The 19,140-nt window shown below is 43.6% G+C and overlaps 1 protein-coding gene across 4 annotated transcripts in view; it reads right to left on the bottom strand.

Annotated features, from left to right (window-relative positions):
- Positions 1-19,140, bottom strand: part of c3h8orf34 (chromosome 3 C8orf34 homolog) — a 506,019-nt gene that overhangs the window by 89,379 nt on the left and 397,500 nt on the right. For all 4 annotated transcript variants that reach the window (XM_067980317.1, XM_067980319.1, XM_067980318.1 and 1 more), the window contains exon 10: positions 10,844-10,917. In XM_067980317.1, the coding sequence (XP_067836418.1) occupies positions 10,844-10,917 (74 nt within the window). The remainder of the gene's footprint in view (positions 1-10,843; positions 10,918-19,140) is intronic.

Here is a 19,140-nt window from a genome sequence, read left to right as displayed (position 1 = left end):
CTATCCACTGTGTCAGCTAACTTACTTGCTCTAGCCTCCTACTTTTAAGAGGTACCCCCCATGTGATACGAGGTTGAGAAGTGGGTGGCTGGGAAGATTTCCCTGGGACCTCTGAGGACTGATGTGACTCTCTTCTCAATAAAACTGTTGACCTTGAGGGTCCTGCTTCCAGTAGCCTTTCTCTTACAATATCAAGGGGTGTTAGACCCAAGTCTGAAGTTCCTTTGTGTGCTGTCATTGAAAGGGGCTTTAAGGAAGTAGTGTCATTGTCACTTCCATGAGGCACAGTGATATCTGTTGCCATTCCTTGCAGCTCACTGGTGCTGGGCACAGGTTCAAATGTGCCATCGGTCAGTGTGAGAAGCCCTGTGAAAGTGTCATCTCAAGAGTGGACTCTCAAGGCACCTATTGAGGCAGTGGTAGCTGCCACTCGGAAGCAACCAATGTCTTTAGTGCTTCCTCCTGATGTCTTGTTGCTGCAGTTATCTACTGGACAGCCACTTTCTCCAGACTGCCCTGCAATAAGTTGAAACACTCTTAGATGTTGGCGCACAGCGCGCAATGGACTCACCAAGCCATTTGCCACACATCTCAGGAGAACCTGCAGAGAACCTCCGGCAGTGTCTGCTGCTCTGCCTGCATCTTTCTCTTCATGGCAGGACTCATGAGATAATCATCCAATGGCTGACATGGTTTATGCCTCTGCTCAATTATATCAGGCTCCACTTCCACATCTGTATCCTCTGGCTTTCTTTCTTCTGCTCTATGTGTCAATTCCTCATTTAAACTATCTGAAGCCCCTCGAGTGGATGTTTTGGCTGCTGTGTGCAAGGGAGAGTGTGAATGATGGGGTGAGTGAGTGATCCCCAGTGATGCCAGAGGTAGAGGCTACTGCAAAGTCTTGCTCTTCAGCAGTGCCCTGGCTTACAGACTCTGGAGGAAAAACAAGTTTCGTGTGCTTGAACAATATTCTACCTTAACCATCTACTTTGTGGGTTTCTCAGGAGGAAAGCAGTAACTGGTGAGGAGATTGCAGAATACATAGAAACATTAAAAAAGAAAAAGGCATACGATCTCACAAACCCACTGAAGGAACAGACACTCCCACATCTCCCTCCCAAATTGCCAAGCCAGAATGAAAGCCAATTATGGCCTGTCTCCCTGAGCCTCTGCTGTGTGTCATCCAATGAGCTGCAAAGCTTCCTCCTCATGTGCACTCATACTTCCAGAGTTTGCTTATGAATAGTGCAGGTTTCCTTTCATTCAGTTAGTGACATAAAAGGAGTGTAATAGGTAAAAGGAAGAGTCATCCATCTACCATTTATACAGAATGTGTCTTCAGTTGCCTTGGCCAATCTTGTGAGGTCATTAAACTTGTTTCTGCACTGTGTCGCAATTAGTGGGGTGCTGGAGGTTACACTGACTGCCTCTGCCACTTCTCCATGTTTGTACCATTGTCTTATTCTCAGTCACAATTATTCCATCCATTCTAGCTCTCACTTCAGCCAATAAAATATCTATGGATACTTCGGAAAACCTGGAACTCTTCCAGCTGCTAAACCCCCAACCCCAGGTTGCTCCTCCTTCAGTCATTCTTGCAGTCTTTCATTTCCTCTCATATGGTTCCAGAATCACAAAATGCACGTGGTCCTTTGATCAGCTTTATGGCTTTAAATGCCACAGCATTACTTGATTTCCCTCCCTCCCAGCAGCAGTTTTACCACTGTAGACCCACCCCAGACAAGTAATGAGAGGCATTCCAGGAAAAAGCAGCGAGTTAACGATGGAGTTATGCAGAAAATCCAGCCGCAGGTATCCAGAGGTTATGCTGGGGCTTTACAATGCATTGGCCAGATGACACTTGTACTGTATTCAATTCTGGACATCTCTCGACATAAAACACATATGCTTTGGAGAGGGGGCAGACAATAGAACTGATCCCAAGTGAAAAGGGGATGAGCTATGAGAAAAGATTAGAGAAGCCCAAGGTCTACATTTCAGAAAGGAGGTAATTATGGGGAGGAATCACTTTGAGGTATATTAAATGGTATAGATAAGGTTAATTCACAATATTACTTCAAATGAAGCTACAAAAATTAGATTAGAAGATATAAATTTAAATTGGTGAAAAGTAAATTTTAAAAAGTAATAAATGTTTGGAACAATCTGCTGGACACGGCAATAGAGGCAAAAACACTCAAAATTCAGCTGGATGCCAGAAAGGGAGAGATTGCATTCTAAAGGGATAAGTTCGTTAGTCCAAATGGACTTTTCTTGTTCTTGACTTTTTGTATGGTTTTATATTAATTGCTTAACCCAAAAGGATATGCCGATAAGGTGAGATAAAGTAAATAGAGTGGGAAGTGGCTCGTGTGGAGCATAAACTCCCTCAATAGCCTATTCCTGTGCTGTAAATTCTATGTAATTCTATTAAAAGGAGCAGTGGGATACACCTCATTGATCAATGTAATCTGGTGTCTCTGGGCAGAATGTGCTTAATCTCTGTCTACAGACCGACAGATCAATAGAAACTGGTGCCTCCAGGCAGAATGCACATAATCTCTGTCTATATACCAACTGATTCTTCTGATTACATTTTTTTTTAAAGTGTTCATTCCAGATCAACTACAGGAAACAGTCTGTCTCAGGATTGCAATCTTTTTAAGAAGCACACAAGCAGTTTCAGCAAAGACTCTGAGCTGAAACTGATTGTTTATTTGGTTAAAAAGTTGCAATCGCTATACTTTGTGTTTAGGACTTCAGAGTAACTCCACATGCACAATCCTAATGCATGTTCAGTTCCCCGGTATTGCCAAATCCTCCTCACAGAAATGGAATCAGTTTAGTAATACAAAATCAGCACTAGAAGTAGCTGCAATAAAACTCTTTATATTGTCACATAAACTAATTTTACCCTTTTTTCCACCAATACCCTTCCTTCTTCTGCTGAAAGCACTGTTAGATTTTCAGGCTACAATTTCATGGGTGCCAGCAAGTGGCCATTCTTCACGTGTGAGCTTAAGCAGCATCAGAAAGCTATTTGGCAGAAGGCAACATCACAGTAGGCCTGATCCTGCCCCCCTCCCCCGATGTCCACACTTGCACTCTCCAGCAGAGGTCACAGAATAACAAGCAGGAACTTTGGCTAAAAATTTTCCACACCCTGGTCGAGGGACACCAGTGCCAATTGTAGTGCCTATGCCTACACCAGGTCCCAGCTCAGATTAGCTCATCCAGCACAGGGGTGGGGAGATGGGGGAATCAAACCTGAGGTCTTCCTGGTCTATACTGCATTTATGTAAGGAGTCTTACAACACCAGGTTATAGTCCAACAGCTTTATTGGAATCACAAGCTTTCAGAGGCTTCCTCCTTCCTCACCTGATGAAGGAGGAAGCCTCCGAAAACTTGTGATTCCAATAAAGCTGTTGGACTATAACTTGGTGTTGTAAGACTCCTTACATTTGTCCACCCCAGTCCATCACCGGCATCTCCACATCATGTATACTGCATTTACTCACTGAGCTGTACAATTTTGTATTTACAACAGTTCCACCTTAACCACAAAGCTAAATGTGGTTATATTATAAACACAAGGTCAAGTCTAGTTTTTGAATTTATAAAATGCAGTGAAATCCAATTATAATGTTCAATGCCCTCTATTTGATCATTAATCTGGTTGGTCATTGTGTGCTTATTCACCTCTCTCCATGCATCAGAGCATTAATGAGTGTCAAATGATATAATGGATCTTATTTACATTAGAACAATAGCACAATAGTAAAAACAGAAAATAATAAGAACACGGTAGTGAAAAGTGTCTAAAGCAGTCCAGAAAAAGTCTGCAACTTTCCTCTGCTGTTAAATTGATTCTGAGAGAATGGAGAGCCAGGCTGTCTAAGTGGCAAAGTGCAGCCAATCAATCAGTGTTGTAAATTGCTTTCTCCCCATTTCCAAGTTGTGGTGTAGAGGTCATAGGCATGTCTCCATTTCTTGCTGTGTTGCTACAAGTGTTCCCTTTTTGTTTCCCCCAGTCTCATCATTACTTTTGTCTCCGGTATTCACTTATCATGTTTGAGTCCATGAGCTTGCAGCAAGTCTCAGCATGTTCCAGGTTTGTCAATGTATTAAATCCATGGGTGTCATTCCAGTTGGTGAAGGGAAGTCACCATCCAGTGCAGAAGTATTGGGCTTGGTCATTCAGAGCTGTAAACCCATATTAAGGAAGAAGTTCGCAATGCATGTCTAAGAGACTACTCCTAAAGCAGTAACGATTACTGGAGTAATCTCATTGCTAAAAATTGGCGGGTTATATTGTGTTTGTGGTTAAGGTGAGAAATGATCAGAAAATCATGCACAGCTGCACCCTACTTCTCACTACACACTGCCAGCAGGTGAGGCTTCCCACTGAAATTGCAATGTCAGAAAATTACCCCCCACCACCCAAGTGTACATCTAGTAGGTTAGCATGCCAAGCAAAGTCACTGTTTTAGTGAGGCTGTTCGCTGATGATTGCACAGTGTTCAGCTTCATTCGCAATTGCTCAGATAATGAAGCAGTCCAACAAGAGAGAGTCTAACCACCTCCCCTTGACATTCAATGGCATTATCGTCGCCAAATCCCCCACCATCAACATCCTGGGGGTCACCATTGATCAGAAACTCAACTGGACCAGCCACATAAATGCTGTGGCTGCAAGATCAGGTCAGAGGCTGGGTGTTCTGCAATGAGTGGCTCACCTCCTGACTCCCCAAAGCCTCTCCACCACCTATAAGGCACAAGTTAGGAGTGTGATGGAATTGTCTCCATTTGCCTGGATGAGTGCAGCTCCAACAACATTCAAAAAGTTCAACACCATCCAGGTCAAAGCAATCCACCTGATCAGCAACCCATCCACCACCTTAAACGTCTACTCCCTCCACTACCGGCACACGGTGGCTACAGTGTGTGCTAGCCACAGGAAGCACTGCAGCAATTCGCCAAGACTTCTTTGACTGTACCTCTCAAATCCGCAACCTTCACCACCTGGATTGACAAGGGTAGCAGGTGCATGGGAACACCATCACCTCCAAGTTCTCCTCGAAATCATACACCATTCTGACTTGGACATATAGGGCCCGATGTTACCAAGGCTGCGGGTTCTCGGCGGGGGGTCTATTGGGCGTGTGGGTAACGTGCCCGGTGAAATCAGTCAGCTCCCCGCGCGATCGTAGCCCAATTGGATCCACTTACCTTCTCCTCCGGGTTTCCCACTGCTGATCTGCGTGTCGGGCGGGCTGCGCATGCGCAGTAAGATCTGTCAGCTGGAGGAGCTCTATTTAAAGGGGCAGTCCTCCACTGACAGATGCTGCAACAAACAGAAAAAATTACAGCATGGAGCAGCCCAGGGGGAAGGCTGCTCCCAGTTTAATGATGCCTCACTCCAGGTATCAATACATGGGGTGAGGAGGAGGGGGAGGACAGAGATCTTCCCCCCGGCGGGCGGGAGGAAGCGGCCTGCCTCTGCCACCAGGAAGGCCTGGCTCGAGGTGGCAGAGGAGGTCACCTGCGCCACCAACATATCGCCCACCTGCACACAGTGCAGGAGGCGCTCCAATGACCTCAGTAGGTCAGCCAAAGTGAGTACACTTACTCTTTCCCCTACACTCCGTCTGCCACATCACTGCCCCCAACCCACATCTCCTTCTGCACTGCCAACACTACTCTGTCACATCACCCCTCATACCCACTCAAACCTCATCCTCATCTTACCTGCACTTACTCACCTCGCCAGTTCTGATCCCGCCACTACCACTCAACCCAATCCTCATACAATCTCATGGCTCTATCTCATACTCACCCTCTCGTGCATCTCTCTCACGGCCAGCCTCACTCAACCTGCCACTACCTGTGCTGCAGCCACAGGGCATGCATCACATATGTGCAGTAGGCAGCGTAAGGCAAACGTGTCGTGAGCATGAAGGGGATGCACAAGGGTGTTTGAGGGTTTGTCATGGTTGTTACTTATATAGAATTTCTGACCAAGTCACATTACATATTATATTGGCACCACTACTGCCACGTCTTTGCAAATCTTGTCTGGTTTGTGCAATAATGCCCTTTCCTGAGGATCACTATGAAGACCCACAACTAATGCCACCCATTGTGTCACTGCAGAGTGGGTGTAGGTGTACTTGCAGGGCTCTTTTGTGCAGACGGCTGAGAGACGTTGGCGATGTCCCCGGTTGCACCCTGGAAGGATGGGGAGGAGAAGTTGTTGAGGGCAGTGGTGACTTTGACAGCGGCAGGTAAGAAGATGGTGCTCGGGCCAGCCAGGAACAGCTTGGCATGAAGGAGGCTGCAGATGTCCACGACTACATGTCGATTGACTCTGAGCCTCCCTGTGCACTGCTGCTCAGAGAGGTCCAGGAAGCTGAGCCTCGGTCTGTGGACCCTGTGGCGAGGGTAGTGCCCTCTGCGACGCATCTCTCTCTGTGGTAGCCCTCCCTCCTGCTGTACAGGTGGATGTGTCACAGCACTCTGTTGTGGAGCTTCACGTGTCAGAGGTGGACGGCGTGGATGGCGAGGCTGGTGATTCTGTTCGCCCTCCGAGGAGGTCATGACTGCAGCTACGGCGGCCCCCATCCGCAAGATGTACATCTGAGGGGGTCCGCAAGGTAGGTACATGTCTCTGGACCCCGGGGTAAGTGTGCAAGTTGGTGACTTTGATTGTCAGGATGGTGGTGGAGGCCAAACTTTGTCCCAAGTGACAGAGTGGCCTCCTGCAATGAGTGAGGGTCTCCCCCCAACACCTGTCAAATGGACCTTTGCAGCTGCCACAGGCTGACAGCTGCAACAGGTCCATTTGAACTGGGAGTGTTTCCCCCAGTGTGGGAAACAGTCCCAGTTTGCTCTAAAATCCCACCCCTCCTGACATATTCCCTTAATCAGGTCAGTTAATGACCTGAACAAGCAAAATAAATAGCTTCAAGTGGCATCCCACTGGCTTTAATTGCCTGCAGGATTCTCACCAGCGGGGGCTGCGCGCGCACGCTGGCGTGTCAGTGGGGAACCCGGAAGTGCGCGGGTTCGAGGCGGGCTCCGGTCCCACTCTGGGATTTCCCGATTTTTGGGGCCCCCCCGCCAGGAACGCACCCGATAGCGGGTGCTAAAATGCTGCCCATAATCACCGTTCCTTCATCGTCACTGGATCAAAATCCTGGAACTCCCTACCTGACAGCATTGTGGGAGTACCTTCACCAAACGGACTGCAGCGGTTCAAGAAGACAGCTCTTAAGAATGGGCAATAAATGCCATCCTTGCTAGCACCACCCACATCTCAAAAATGAATTTTAAAAAAAATTTCGGCTTCCAAATTGATTATCCATCCTTGGTGAAATAGTAGCGAATTCTTTTCCTCACTATACAGTCTTCAGATTGAATATCTCACTTCCAAAGTTAAATTTGAACATGAACATTTTCATTTCTTCAGCTTAAGTCTTCTCTGTTAGCTTCTGATAGCTCAGCTAGGTGTTAGAGAATGTCAGAACAATACAGATCAGCATGGTGTCAGGTTTAATCTTCCGTCTATGGTGAGTTAGGTTATTAAGCAGTAGCGATAACACTACTGGCTTCAGTGCCCTGGTGTTAGAAAGGGAAAAATGTCAATGGCTCCTGCTCCTAATTGCTATTCAGTAACCCCTGCTGAAAATGTATAACATTAAGCAAGAACAGGATTGAGCTCAACTGTGATGCCCACACAGGACAGGGTTGGACTCAGCTGTGATGCCTCAGATGGTAGAATAGCCTGACAATATTCACTGTGTATACTAACACATGGAGAACAGTCACTTGGGTGAGGTGCCTGAAGCACATGGAACTGGACCCCACTACATAGTTAGCATCTGCTGAAGAGGTGGGGAAACAATTGGTCGAAAGAAAAAAAATCGGATGGGAGCAAGACACAGAGTGGTGGCAGAAACAGTCAGTCTCCATTTTCTACCAGTCCTGCAACCCTGTTGAAAACCATATCACCTTTTCAAAGTTGATGCATCTAGGGTAGTTTTCAAAGTTGAAGCATCTAGGTTGATGCTACTAGAAAGTAGCTTTCCATTAGCTAGTTCATTCGTGGATTTTGTAAATTTTATTGCAAAAAAATGTTAAGTCCACCTTTATTGCTGTGGTTCCTGTTATAGATGTCCAAATGATGCATTGTGCATTCACAAAAGGACATTTTGAAAAGGAACAGGTTTATCACAGTTTGAATTGAGTGAGATTTGGATTCGTGGGAGTTTTCTATTCAGCATATTAAGTTGCTTACTAGTTGGTCATTTCCACTCAGACAGGAGATAATAATGACTAGTGTAGGAAATTAAGGATCAAGTGTACAAGAATAATCTAATTAATAGCAGTCAGCCTGGATTCAGAAGGTGAAGGTCCTGCCTGACCAACCTCCTTGACTTCTTTGAGGCTATGACAACCCAGGTGTAGAGTGGAAAACTATATGATATGGTGTACCTCACTCTCAAAAGGCTTCTGATAAAGTACCACACACAAGGCTATTAATTAAATTCAAAACTGTGGGTATTCAGGGTATATTCTTTATCATCGGCCCTACTCAACTTACTTAATCTCCTGAGGGAAAATTCTGCAATTTGTTTTCCTGATTCCCCTGGGGTAATTGATTGAAATTCCAAAATATTTAACTATTCTTACACTTCCTTTATTCAGTTCTGGCTAGTTAATTTTCACAGATGACATTTCCAGGCTCTGAGCACTACAGAAACTATTTTGTTGATCATTTGTGTCTATACTGTCAATTGTTAATTTTATACATGCGCCCTGCTTCTGAATTTACTCTCTAAATAGCCTGCATTCATCCACATCAGCTAGAATTCTCAGCATGTCGCCCTCCTCTCCCAATCATCTTCAGTGAAAATAATTTCAGTTCTATGAGTCTCTCCTCATAACTTGGAGTACTAAATCTTGGAACTATTCCTATTGCTCTTCTTTGAACCCTCTCCAAAATGTAGCCTTTTGAAGGTAGAATGCCCAAAATTGCATTAAAAAGGGCTAACTCCACAATCCAATACACCCAGCGGTGAAGCTCAAAAGGAGTAGAGACCAGGGCTACAATTTTCTGACCTGTGAATGCGGGATCACAGAATTAGTCCTAATTTTCCTGTGGTTCCATCAGTAGTCTTTACAAGGTTAGAATCTCTTGTTTTGAATTGTGAACAAGTTCCATTCAGATTAAGCCTAATATTTGATTAGCCTTATTGGTAATAGCTTTGTGTTGACTGGAAGCCTTCAGTGATTGGTCAATAATCATAGAAAGATCCTTTCCCTTCCCCACCTTTACTAAAGGACACCCATTCTCTGTGGTACCTGATGATGTATCCCCATGGAATCGAGCCGCGCTGTTAACCCATGCAAAATTGAACCCCTTCATTTTGTATACATTTACACAGTCCCTGTTTGAAGATTAAAATCTATTTCCCATTCCTTAACCTTTCTGCTTAATTTATACAAATCTCTTTTGAATGCTATTTATTATCCTTACAAATGTGATACCATCAGTAATTTTTATATATAACGTGTAATTCTCCAAATTGTTTATGAATAGCGTGAATAGCAGGAAACCCTGAACAAATCCCTGTGGAACTCCACAGACTGCAGCCAACTGTTACACCTGAAAGCTGTAGTTTACCAGAAAAAAAGTAGTAATAATCCAATGAGCGGATTGACCAAATGGTCATGAGAGAAGCATGTGTAAAGTTAGACCTCATTCAGAGTGATATAAGCTCTTTCAAACCACTATATGTAAGGACTTCTGTATGTGCAATATCTGAACATAAACATTAGCAATCTGATTACATTAAAGCTATTATCTTATTTTTTAATAAAAGTCTGTATTTTATACTTTTACATAGCTGTGTTACAAGTTGCATCCCACCTTAAGGTGTCAGGTTTGGCTCAATAGTAATGCTCTGAATTAGATGGTCGTGGGTACAAACCCCACTCCAAAGACTTGAGCACATAATCTAGGCTGACACTGCAGTACAATACTGAGAGAGTGCTGCACTGTTGGAGGTGCTGTCTTTCGGATGAGGCGTTAAACTGAAGTCCCATCTGTTCTCTCAAGTGGTTGTAAAAGATCCCAGGACACTATTTGAAGAAGAGCAGGGGAGCTCTCCTGGTGTTCTGGCCAATATGTATCCCTCTGCCTACAACATTAAAACAGTTAATTTCATTAATTATATCATTGTTGTTTGCAAGACCTTGCTGTACACAAATTGATTGCAAGTTTACCTACATTAAAACAGTGACTACACTTCAAAAAGTATTTAATTGGCTGCGAAGTGCTTTAGAATGTCCTGAGGATATGAAAGGTGCTATATAAATGCAGTTCTTTCTTTAATCTTTATATTTTTAAATGCCCAAAAACAAAATTAAATGCTGGTACAAAATATCTGGACAGGAATTTAATAATTAAGGGTATAAAATGTGATGGGGAAAATTGCCACACATTTCTGCTGACAAAATAAACATAGAGACAAAAAAATGCTTAGGCTGTGAAAAAGAAGTTTGACAAAAAATAATAAGCCTTCAAAGATTCCTAAGTTTCTTTATCAATTTCCTGTAAGCAAGCTATGTTCAGTGAGTAGTCTGCAGATATTACTGATTTTATCATGCAAAAATCTATACGGATTTCTCCCCCTTAGGCTTGCATAATACTTGCAATAAAATTTAACCAAATATTCAATTCAAACAAAACTTCAGACTGGTAATGGATTTTGCAAGCGGGTTTATCATGACAGATCATCCATTGCAATAGACAAGTCATCTGTAATTCAATCTACTTACAGGCCCTGACACTTGAGAAGCACTCTCAAATTCTTCTTCATCTTGCATCACTCTTTCCACCCCAAGCAATGGAGCTGTTCCAAAAGAATACATAACTCATTTCTAGACACTTACATCATCTATTAAGCAATAATTAATCTCAAACAGCATAGTCATAAACATGTGTGTTAAATAAATAAGAACGAAGTGTGTGCATTAGAGGATATTTCAGGGCCATTTTAGTCTCTGGTGTCCCAGAACAGAAAGAGTGCAAGAGAGTATACAAACGGGCCAAAATCCATCTTGGTGGATATCCACCCATTTTGCGTGCCACAATTTTCCGGAGGGATTTGGAGCAGGTGATAGGAGCTCCCACCAGAAATTGGCAGGAGCTTCTTAATAATATTTATATGATGTTAAAGGAATTCCATGTCATTTCAGGCCCTTACAGCAGTAGATATTAATGACACCCATATCTCATGATGATCCAGTGTTGCTGGGCTTTATATGGAGGTAAATGAAAAGGGCCTGGCAAAAAGATTAATTCTGTTGTATCCGCTGTTTAATGTAATTTGTGCACTGATTTTCTGCATTTTGGGGGGGGTTTTTCTGCATCCACCTGAACCTTCATGAGCCTTTGTGGTAATTGCTCTGCTGCTTCTGTTTTTTCCAGCTCCACTGGTGCCACCAATCAACTTTCCGATGGAGGTCCCTCACTTCTCTTTCTCTAGCAAATGGTATGTGCCTCATAGCCTCCTATTCCCAAGGAAAGCTGTGAAAGCAGACCTGACTGCACAGGTTTGATATGTGAAGGCCTGACTAATATGATGGATAGTTCCTTGGAACCACCCCTATCATGGTGTATCAGGGCAATCACAGCCAGCAAAGTTCACTAAGATGATGCCACCAACCATGTTTGCAAGGATATCTAAATCTGCACCAACACCTGTCAATAATTAACTAAATGAGTTGACTCGGGAGAACTGAGTTCCATTAGTGCATTACTATTCTGGTGAGAATTGCATTAACCATTTAGAACTGACTTATTGCAATACCTGAAAATCAGCCCTGATCAGATCAAATCTGACTTATCTGACATAAGCTTCCATGCATCAACATCAGCCAATGCTTTTAATTTGTTTTGTCCAACATCACACATTTTACTTTCCAATAAAAAAAATGAACTTTTTGCCATCAATTAAAAAGCAATCACCCTAGTGTGGAATACTGTGGAGATAGTCTCAGTACTATTTACTGTCTATTCATTGCTTCCATTTTAGGACTCAGAATAACTGGAGATGAAATTGGTTAACAGCAATAACGCAAAATACACTGATAGCGAATTGGCTGCCAGTTTTACACCACGGCTGATTTTGTTTTTCGATTGAAAAAAAAAGTCGATCTCGGTGTAAAACCAGCTGCCGATTCACTATCAGCCCATTCTGCACTATTAGCTTTGACCGATTTCACCCCCAACTGTAGATAACTAAACAGTACCATGAAGCAAGGAACTTAGCTACTGTAGAACATATTGTTTATAACAGTACCTGGGAAGGGGCTGAAATACAATGTAACACAGAGTAATAACATGCAAGCTCCTGCCTTCAATTCCTCGCATTGGAGGAAGATTTTCTACCTTTGCTACTTATAAGGAAATTGTAAATGTAAATATAAAGAAAGTATTTACAATTTTAACAATAATAATGAACAGAAGAAACTCTCCCTCATGGTGATTTCCTGATCTGAGCCGTGCTGTTCTAGTGTATTAGATAGAGCAAGATAGAGATCAAAATGAGAGAGATACTCCTTGGCAGCCAATCACAGAACAGCATTATGGATAAACAGGGCATCACAGCAGAGCCCCAGATCTGTATGTAGCAAAAATAAATAACAGGTTAAAAATAAAAGTATATAAAAGTGATCTACAAGTAATGGAGTTACCTTTTCCTTTCACAAAGCTTAACACGTCTACAGAATGAAAGGATAGAAATGACTGTTGGCGAGGTTAGTATACACATGTAACATACTCGTACCAATTTCCTTTCTCTGCTACTTTAAGCACCTTGGGACATTTTACTACATTAAAGGCGCTATATAAATGCAAGTTGTTGTTGTTTTAATGTAGGTGCTAATCTTTTTATTGTAAATAACATCAGCAACAGTATATAGGTTATCTTTACATGTTACTATAGCAAGCTATATAATCAGCTTAACATTAATCTGTTTTTTCTAAAACAGTGCAATGAAAATTAAATCCTGAAAACACAGTTGCAGAATATTGGAACAGCATTTTATGGAGTCCAATATAAAAGGCAGCATATTTTAAGTGATATATTTAAAGTTTGCATTATATATACATTTGAATTTTGAGAAATCTATAACTTGTTTGGATGACAGTTGTGACTGGATTTATAATCAGATGAATGGGTGCAGGCCATTGTAATTCTACTCCTGGATCAGGATTAAGCTTAGATCAGTAATACATTCATACAGACTCCTACTTTACACACATCCTGCTACTGTAATAATGTGGTATAATTGTAGCCTGATAGGATAACAGATGCAGATACCAGATAAGATACACATTTCATAGTCCTCTGGCCATATATTTATATCCTATTATTACCTGACATTCAAATTAATCAGTCACAGGTTTCTGAGCAGCTACTAGACACATTGGTAGCAACACATATCACCACTGGAGATGTAATAATTAACAGGAGTAAACAGGGCAGCAAGTGAGGAGGATGAAATGGCATTTGTGGGGTCAAGGGTAGTTTCTTTTGGCCAAGAGGCCTTAAGTTTGAGGCCTCTGATAGGTGGCGCCTCCTGCAGTTCTGAAATGCAAATCGGCAGCTGGGAGGAGTCTTGTGGTGAAGAACGTGGAAAGAATAAGCTGATCAGGTGTAATTATAAGAAATAGGGTTAGAAATAGCAGCGTAGATTTTCTTGTCCCTTCTCCAGGGAATGGCCATTCCCCCAGGTGTAAAGGCCATGAAATAAAAATATGGAGTGTCAATTTGTCAGGTCTTTGCCCCTTTTATGTTGTCGCAGGATTTTATGGGCTTCACTGAGGTTGGGTGAGGGGCACAGAGCTGGCCCTCTGCAGCTTTGTTAATGAGGTTCCCGCCTCATTGCTGGCTGGGTGCCATACAGCAAGGATGCCCAATGGAACATGGTTCTATGGCCCGTTCCCAGTCATCTACAACCAGACAGTCTGACAGGCTAAAGACAGGAAGGCAAGGCAGGTAGATCCGTTCCTGGCTGTTTAGGGGCAATCGAGGCTGCTGATGGCCCTGATCTCAGTGGCCTGAGACCTGCAACTGTGTTCAAATAGCCTGCTTGTTCTGTTGGTGCTAGGCCCTTCTAGGGGGCAGGACTGCACCGGGGGTGCCCTTGGTCTGAATTATTGGCCCAGGGCAAGAAATCCCGAGTGGATTACTCCTGTCCAACAGCGGGCTATGGAGGCAGGGAATGCTGCAGCCACCTGCTGCCACTTACATGTGGTGGCGCAGGCTCAAAGCAGGCAGCTTAAGTAACTGGCAGGTTCACAAGAGTAAAATACTGACGGTTTGTTTTTTGGCTGGGCAGAGTTATAGCAGAGTGCCTCATCACCCCATTTTGCTGCATTAATAACTGTGAAGCCACCCGAATGCTGGCAGTTTTGCCAAGGAAATCCAGGCTGTAGCGTGGAGGCACTTGCTTGCTTGCATAGTCTGGGTGGAGGAGGGGAGATCAACACCCAATATGCTCTGCATCTGCCACGAATAATGTCATGGAGAAAAAGTTGTCTGCACTGCAGTCTGTTATTGAGTACATAGAAACACCAGTGGCATCTGCAGTGTAGACCTCAAGCAGGCCATGGATACACATTCAATTTGCTGCTATAATTGTCTGGAAATTGCACTGGGTGCAAACGAACCTCGCCCGCTGCTCAATTGTTATAAACTCACCCGCAAACTATTCGTGGGCTTCTGGGCGCTGACTTACTTCAATGGCGAGCTGCAAAAAATGCAGCAGTTTTTCCTGGTCTTCTGCCAGCTGTGAGAGCAGGGAAAGGATCTCGCTCTCCCCTCAACCAATCAGCATGAGGCATCCTTGACAAGCTGCGCTTTAATTTTTTTAAAAAATTGTCCAACAACAATCAATTTCGGGAGGAATGAGATTCCACATTTTTAGAAGTTAATTTTCAGCGGTGAAGAGGTTGTTTGGCAGTCTAACACAAAGGAAGATGGTAATGATTGTTGGAGGCCAATCATCTCAGCACAAGGACATTACTGCAGGAGTTCCTCAGGGCAGTGTCCTAGGCCCAAACATCTTCAGCTGCTCCATCAATGACCTTCCCTCCATCATAAGGTCAGAAATGGGGATGTTCACTGATGATTGCACAATGTTCAGTTCCATTCGTAACCCCTCAGATAATGAAGCAGTCAATGCCGACATGCAGCAAGACCCGGACAACATCCAGGCTTGGGCTGAGAAGTGGCAAGTAACATTCGCGCCAGACAAGTACCAGGCAATGACCATCTCCAACAAGAGAGACCATCTCCACCTCCCCTTGACATTCAACGGCATTATCATCGCCGAATCCCCCACCATCAACTTCCTGGGGGTCACCATTGACCAGAAACTTAACGGGACCAGCCACATAAATACTGTGGGTACAAGGGCAGGTCAGAGACTGGGTATTATGCGGCAAGTAACTCACCTCCTGACTCCCCAAAGCCTTTCCACCATCTATAAGGCACAAGTGAGGAGTGTGATGGAATACTCTCCACTTGCCTGGATGAGTGCAGCTCCAACAACACTCAAGAAGCTCGACACCATCCAGGACAAAGCAGCCCGCTTGATTGGCACCCCATCCACCACCCGAAACATTCACTCCCTTCACCACCGGTGCACTAAGGTGACTTAGTGTACCTTTTATCTGGAGAGATTAGTTAGTTTCCTGCTGGGCAGTGCAGCAAGTTCGCGCTGCTCCATTCATTCAGCCGGTACGCTCTCCTTCCCGAGCAGCTTTCAAATGAGCAGGGCAGATGGTTGAGCGATTTACGGATTTCCGCGATTGACTGCGCATACGCGCTCGCTGGAACTTGCTCTTCTGTTTGTCCTGAAATAATTGTGAGCCCTGTTGGCCTCGCTGTTATTTCATGAGCAATTTCTGGGCCAATGTCTTAAAAGTCCAAATTCCAAGATACAGTTATAGTTTGCAGGAACAGTGTCCCGTAAAATTGCCCAAAGGGTTGCCTTCGAAATTCGTAAGAGAAATATTCTGTAAACTGCCTTAGTATGCCCGTACAATATGGAGGTTAGCTGCTGAACTGAGTTATGGGAAATTAATAGTTATACAGGCTTTTAAGCAATTAAGTCGTAAAGTCATATTGGAAATTAAATCGTGTTGGAATCTTTACTCAAACATGCAATAGAAAAACATCTAGAAACCAAAAACGTAATAAAAAATAGTCAGCATGGACTTCAAAAGGGAAGGTCATGCTTGACCAACCTTATTGAATTCTTTGAAGAAATAACAGAAAGAGTAGAAAAGGGTAATGCAGTGGCTGTAATATACATAGACTTTCAAAAGGCCTTCAATAAGGTACCGCAGTGTAGGTTCATGACTAAGGTCAGAGCATGTGGAGTCAGGGGACAAGTAGCAGAATGGATAGCAAACTGGCTACAAAACAGAAAAGAGAGTAGGGGTTAAAGGTAGTTACTCAGACTGGCGGAAGATGGGAAGTGGTGTTCACCATTTACCTAAATGATTTGGACTCAGGAATCGGAAGTACAATATCAAAATATGCGGATGCCACCAAATTGGGGGGTAGAGTTAATATTGAGGAGGACTGCGACAAAATTCAAAACACATTAACAAACTAGCAGACTGGGCATTTAAATGGCAAATTGTTTTCAACATAGATAATTGTGAAGTGGTGCATTTTGGTAGGAGGAATGAGGAGGCTACCTACTCCTTGGAAAATAAGAATCTAAATGGAGTACAGGCACAAAGGGGTCTGGGGGTACAAATTCACAGATCATTAAAAGTAGCAATGCAGGTTAACAAAACCATAAAAAGTGCAACAAAGCATTGGGGTTCATTTCTAGAAGAAAAGAATTCAAAAGCAGAGAAGTTATGTTGAACTTATATAGAACCTTGGTTAGACCACAATTAACAGTTCTGGTTTCCATATTACAAAAAGGATATAAGAACATAAGAACATAAGAAATAGGAGCAGGAGTGGGCCAATTGGCCCCTCGAGCCTGCTCCGCCATTCAATAAGATCATGGCTGATCTGATCCTAACCTCAGATCTAAATTCATGTCCAATTTCCTGCCCGCTCCCCGTAACCCCTAATTCCCTTTACTTCTAGGAAACTGTCTATTTCTGTTTTAAATATATTTAATGATGTAGCTTCCACAGCTTCCTGGGGCAGCAAATTCCACAGACCTACTACCCTCTGAGTGAAGAAGTTTCTCCTCATCTCAGTTTTGAAAGAGCAGCCCCTTATTCTAAGATTATGCCCCCTAGTTCTAGTTTCACCCATCCTTGGGAACATCCTTACCGCATCCACCTGATCAAGCCCCTTCACAATCTTATATGTTTCAATAAGATCGCCTCTCATTCTTCTGAACTCCAATGAGTAGAGTCCCAATCTACTCAACCTCTCCTCATATGTCCACCCCCTCATCCGGGATTAACCAAGTGAACCTTCTTTGTACTGCCTCGAGAGCAAGTATGTCTTTTCTTAAGTATGGACACCAAAACTGTATGCAGTATTCCAGGTGCGATCTCACCAATACCTTATATAACTGCAGCAATACCTCCCTGTTTTTATATTCTATCCCCCTGGCAATGAAAGCCAACATTCCGTTGGCCTTCTTGATCACCTGCTGCACCTGCAAACTAACTTTTTGATTTTCTTGCACTAGGACCCCCAGATCCCTTTGTACTGCAGTACTTTCCAGTTTCTCGCCATTAAGATAATGCTCTCTGATTTTTCCTGCCAAAGTGCATAACCTCACATTTTCCAATATTGTATTGCATCTGCCAAATCTCTGCCCACTCACCCAGCCTGTCTATATCCCCTTGTAGGTTTTTTATGTCCTCCTCACAGAAGCACTGGAGAAAGTGCAAAAGATTTAAAAGGATGATTTCATCAAATTACATACAATGTACAACACGGAAACAGGCCATTTAGCCCAACAGGACCATGCTGGTGTTTATGCTCCACACGAGCCTCCTCCCACCCTTTTTCATCTAGTCCCATCAACAAATCCTTCTATTCCTTTCTCCCTCATGTGATTATCTAGCTGCCCCTTAAATGCATCTATGCTAGTTGCCTCAACTACTCCTTGTGTAGCGAGTTCCACACTCTAACCACTCTCTGCGTAAAGAAGTTTCTCCTGAATTCCCTATTGGATTTATCAATGAATATCTTATATTTATGGCCCCTAGTTCTGGTCTTCCCCGCAAGTGGAAACATCTTCTCTATCCTATCGAATCCTTCCATAATCTTAAAGACCTCTATCTGAAGACTAGTAATCCAGAGGCCTCGACGAATAATCCAGAGTCATGAGTTCAAATCCCGCCATGGCAGCTGGGGAATTTAAATTCAATTAATTAAATAAAATCTGGAATAAAAAAAACTAGTACCAGTAATGGTGACCATGAAACTACCGGATTGTCGTAAAAACCCATCTGCTTCACTAATGTCCTTTAGGGAAGGAAGCCTGCGAGCCTTACCTGGTCTGGCCTATATGTGACTCCAGACCCACAGCAATGTGGTTGATTCTTAATTGCCCTCTGAAATGGCCTGGCAAGCCATTCAATTGTAAAATCTCGCTAAAAAAAGTCATAAGAATAAAACCGGACAACTTGGCACCGGACACGACAAAGGCAAACCAAGCCCAGTCGATCCTGCAAAGTCCTCCTCACTAACATCTGGGGACTTGTGCCAAAATTGGGAGAGCTGTCTCACAGACTAGTCAAGCAACAGCCTGATATAGCCATACTCACAGAATCATACCTTTCAGCCAACATCCCAGATTCTTCCATCACCATCCCTGAGTATGTCCCGTCCCAACGGCAGGACAGACTCACAAGAGGTGGCGGTACAGTGATATACAGTCAGGAGGGAGTGGCACTGGGAGTCCTCAACATTGAATCCGGACCCCATGAAATCTCATGGCATCAGGTCAAATACGGGCAAGGAAACCTCCTGCTGATTACCACCTACCGTCCTCCCTTAGCTCATGAATCAGTCCTCCTCCATGTTGAGTACCACTTGGAGGAAGCACTGAGGGGAGCAAGGGCACAGAAT

This window comes from Heptranchias perlo, chromosome 3, assembly GCF_035084215.1.
Source record: "Heptranchias perlo isolate sHepPer1 chromosome 3, sHepPer1.hap1, whole genome shotgun sequence".
Classification (NCBI taxonomy): Eukaryota; Metazoa; Chordata; class Chondrichthyes; order Hexanchiformes; family Hexanchidae; genus Heptranchias; species Heptranchias perlo.
Note: the sequence above shows the minus strand (reverse complement) of the source record. Positions and strands in the feature narration are given on the sequence as shown.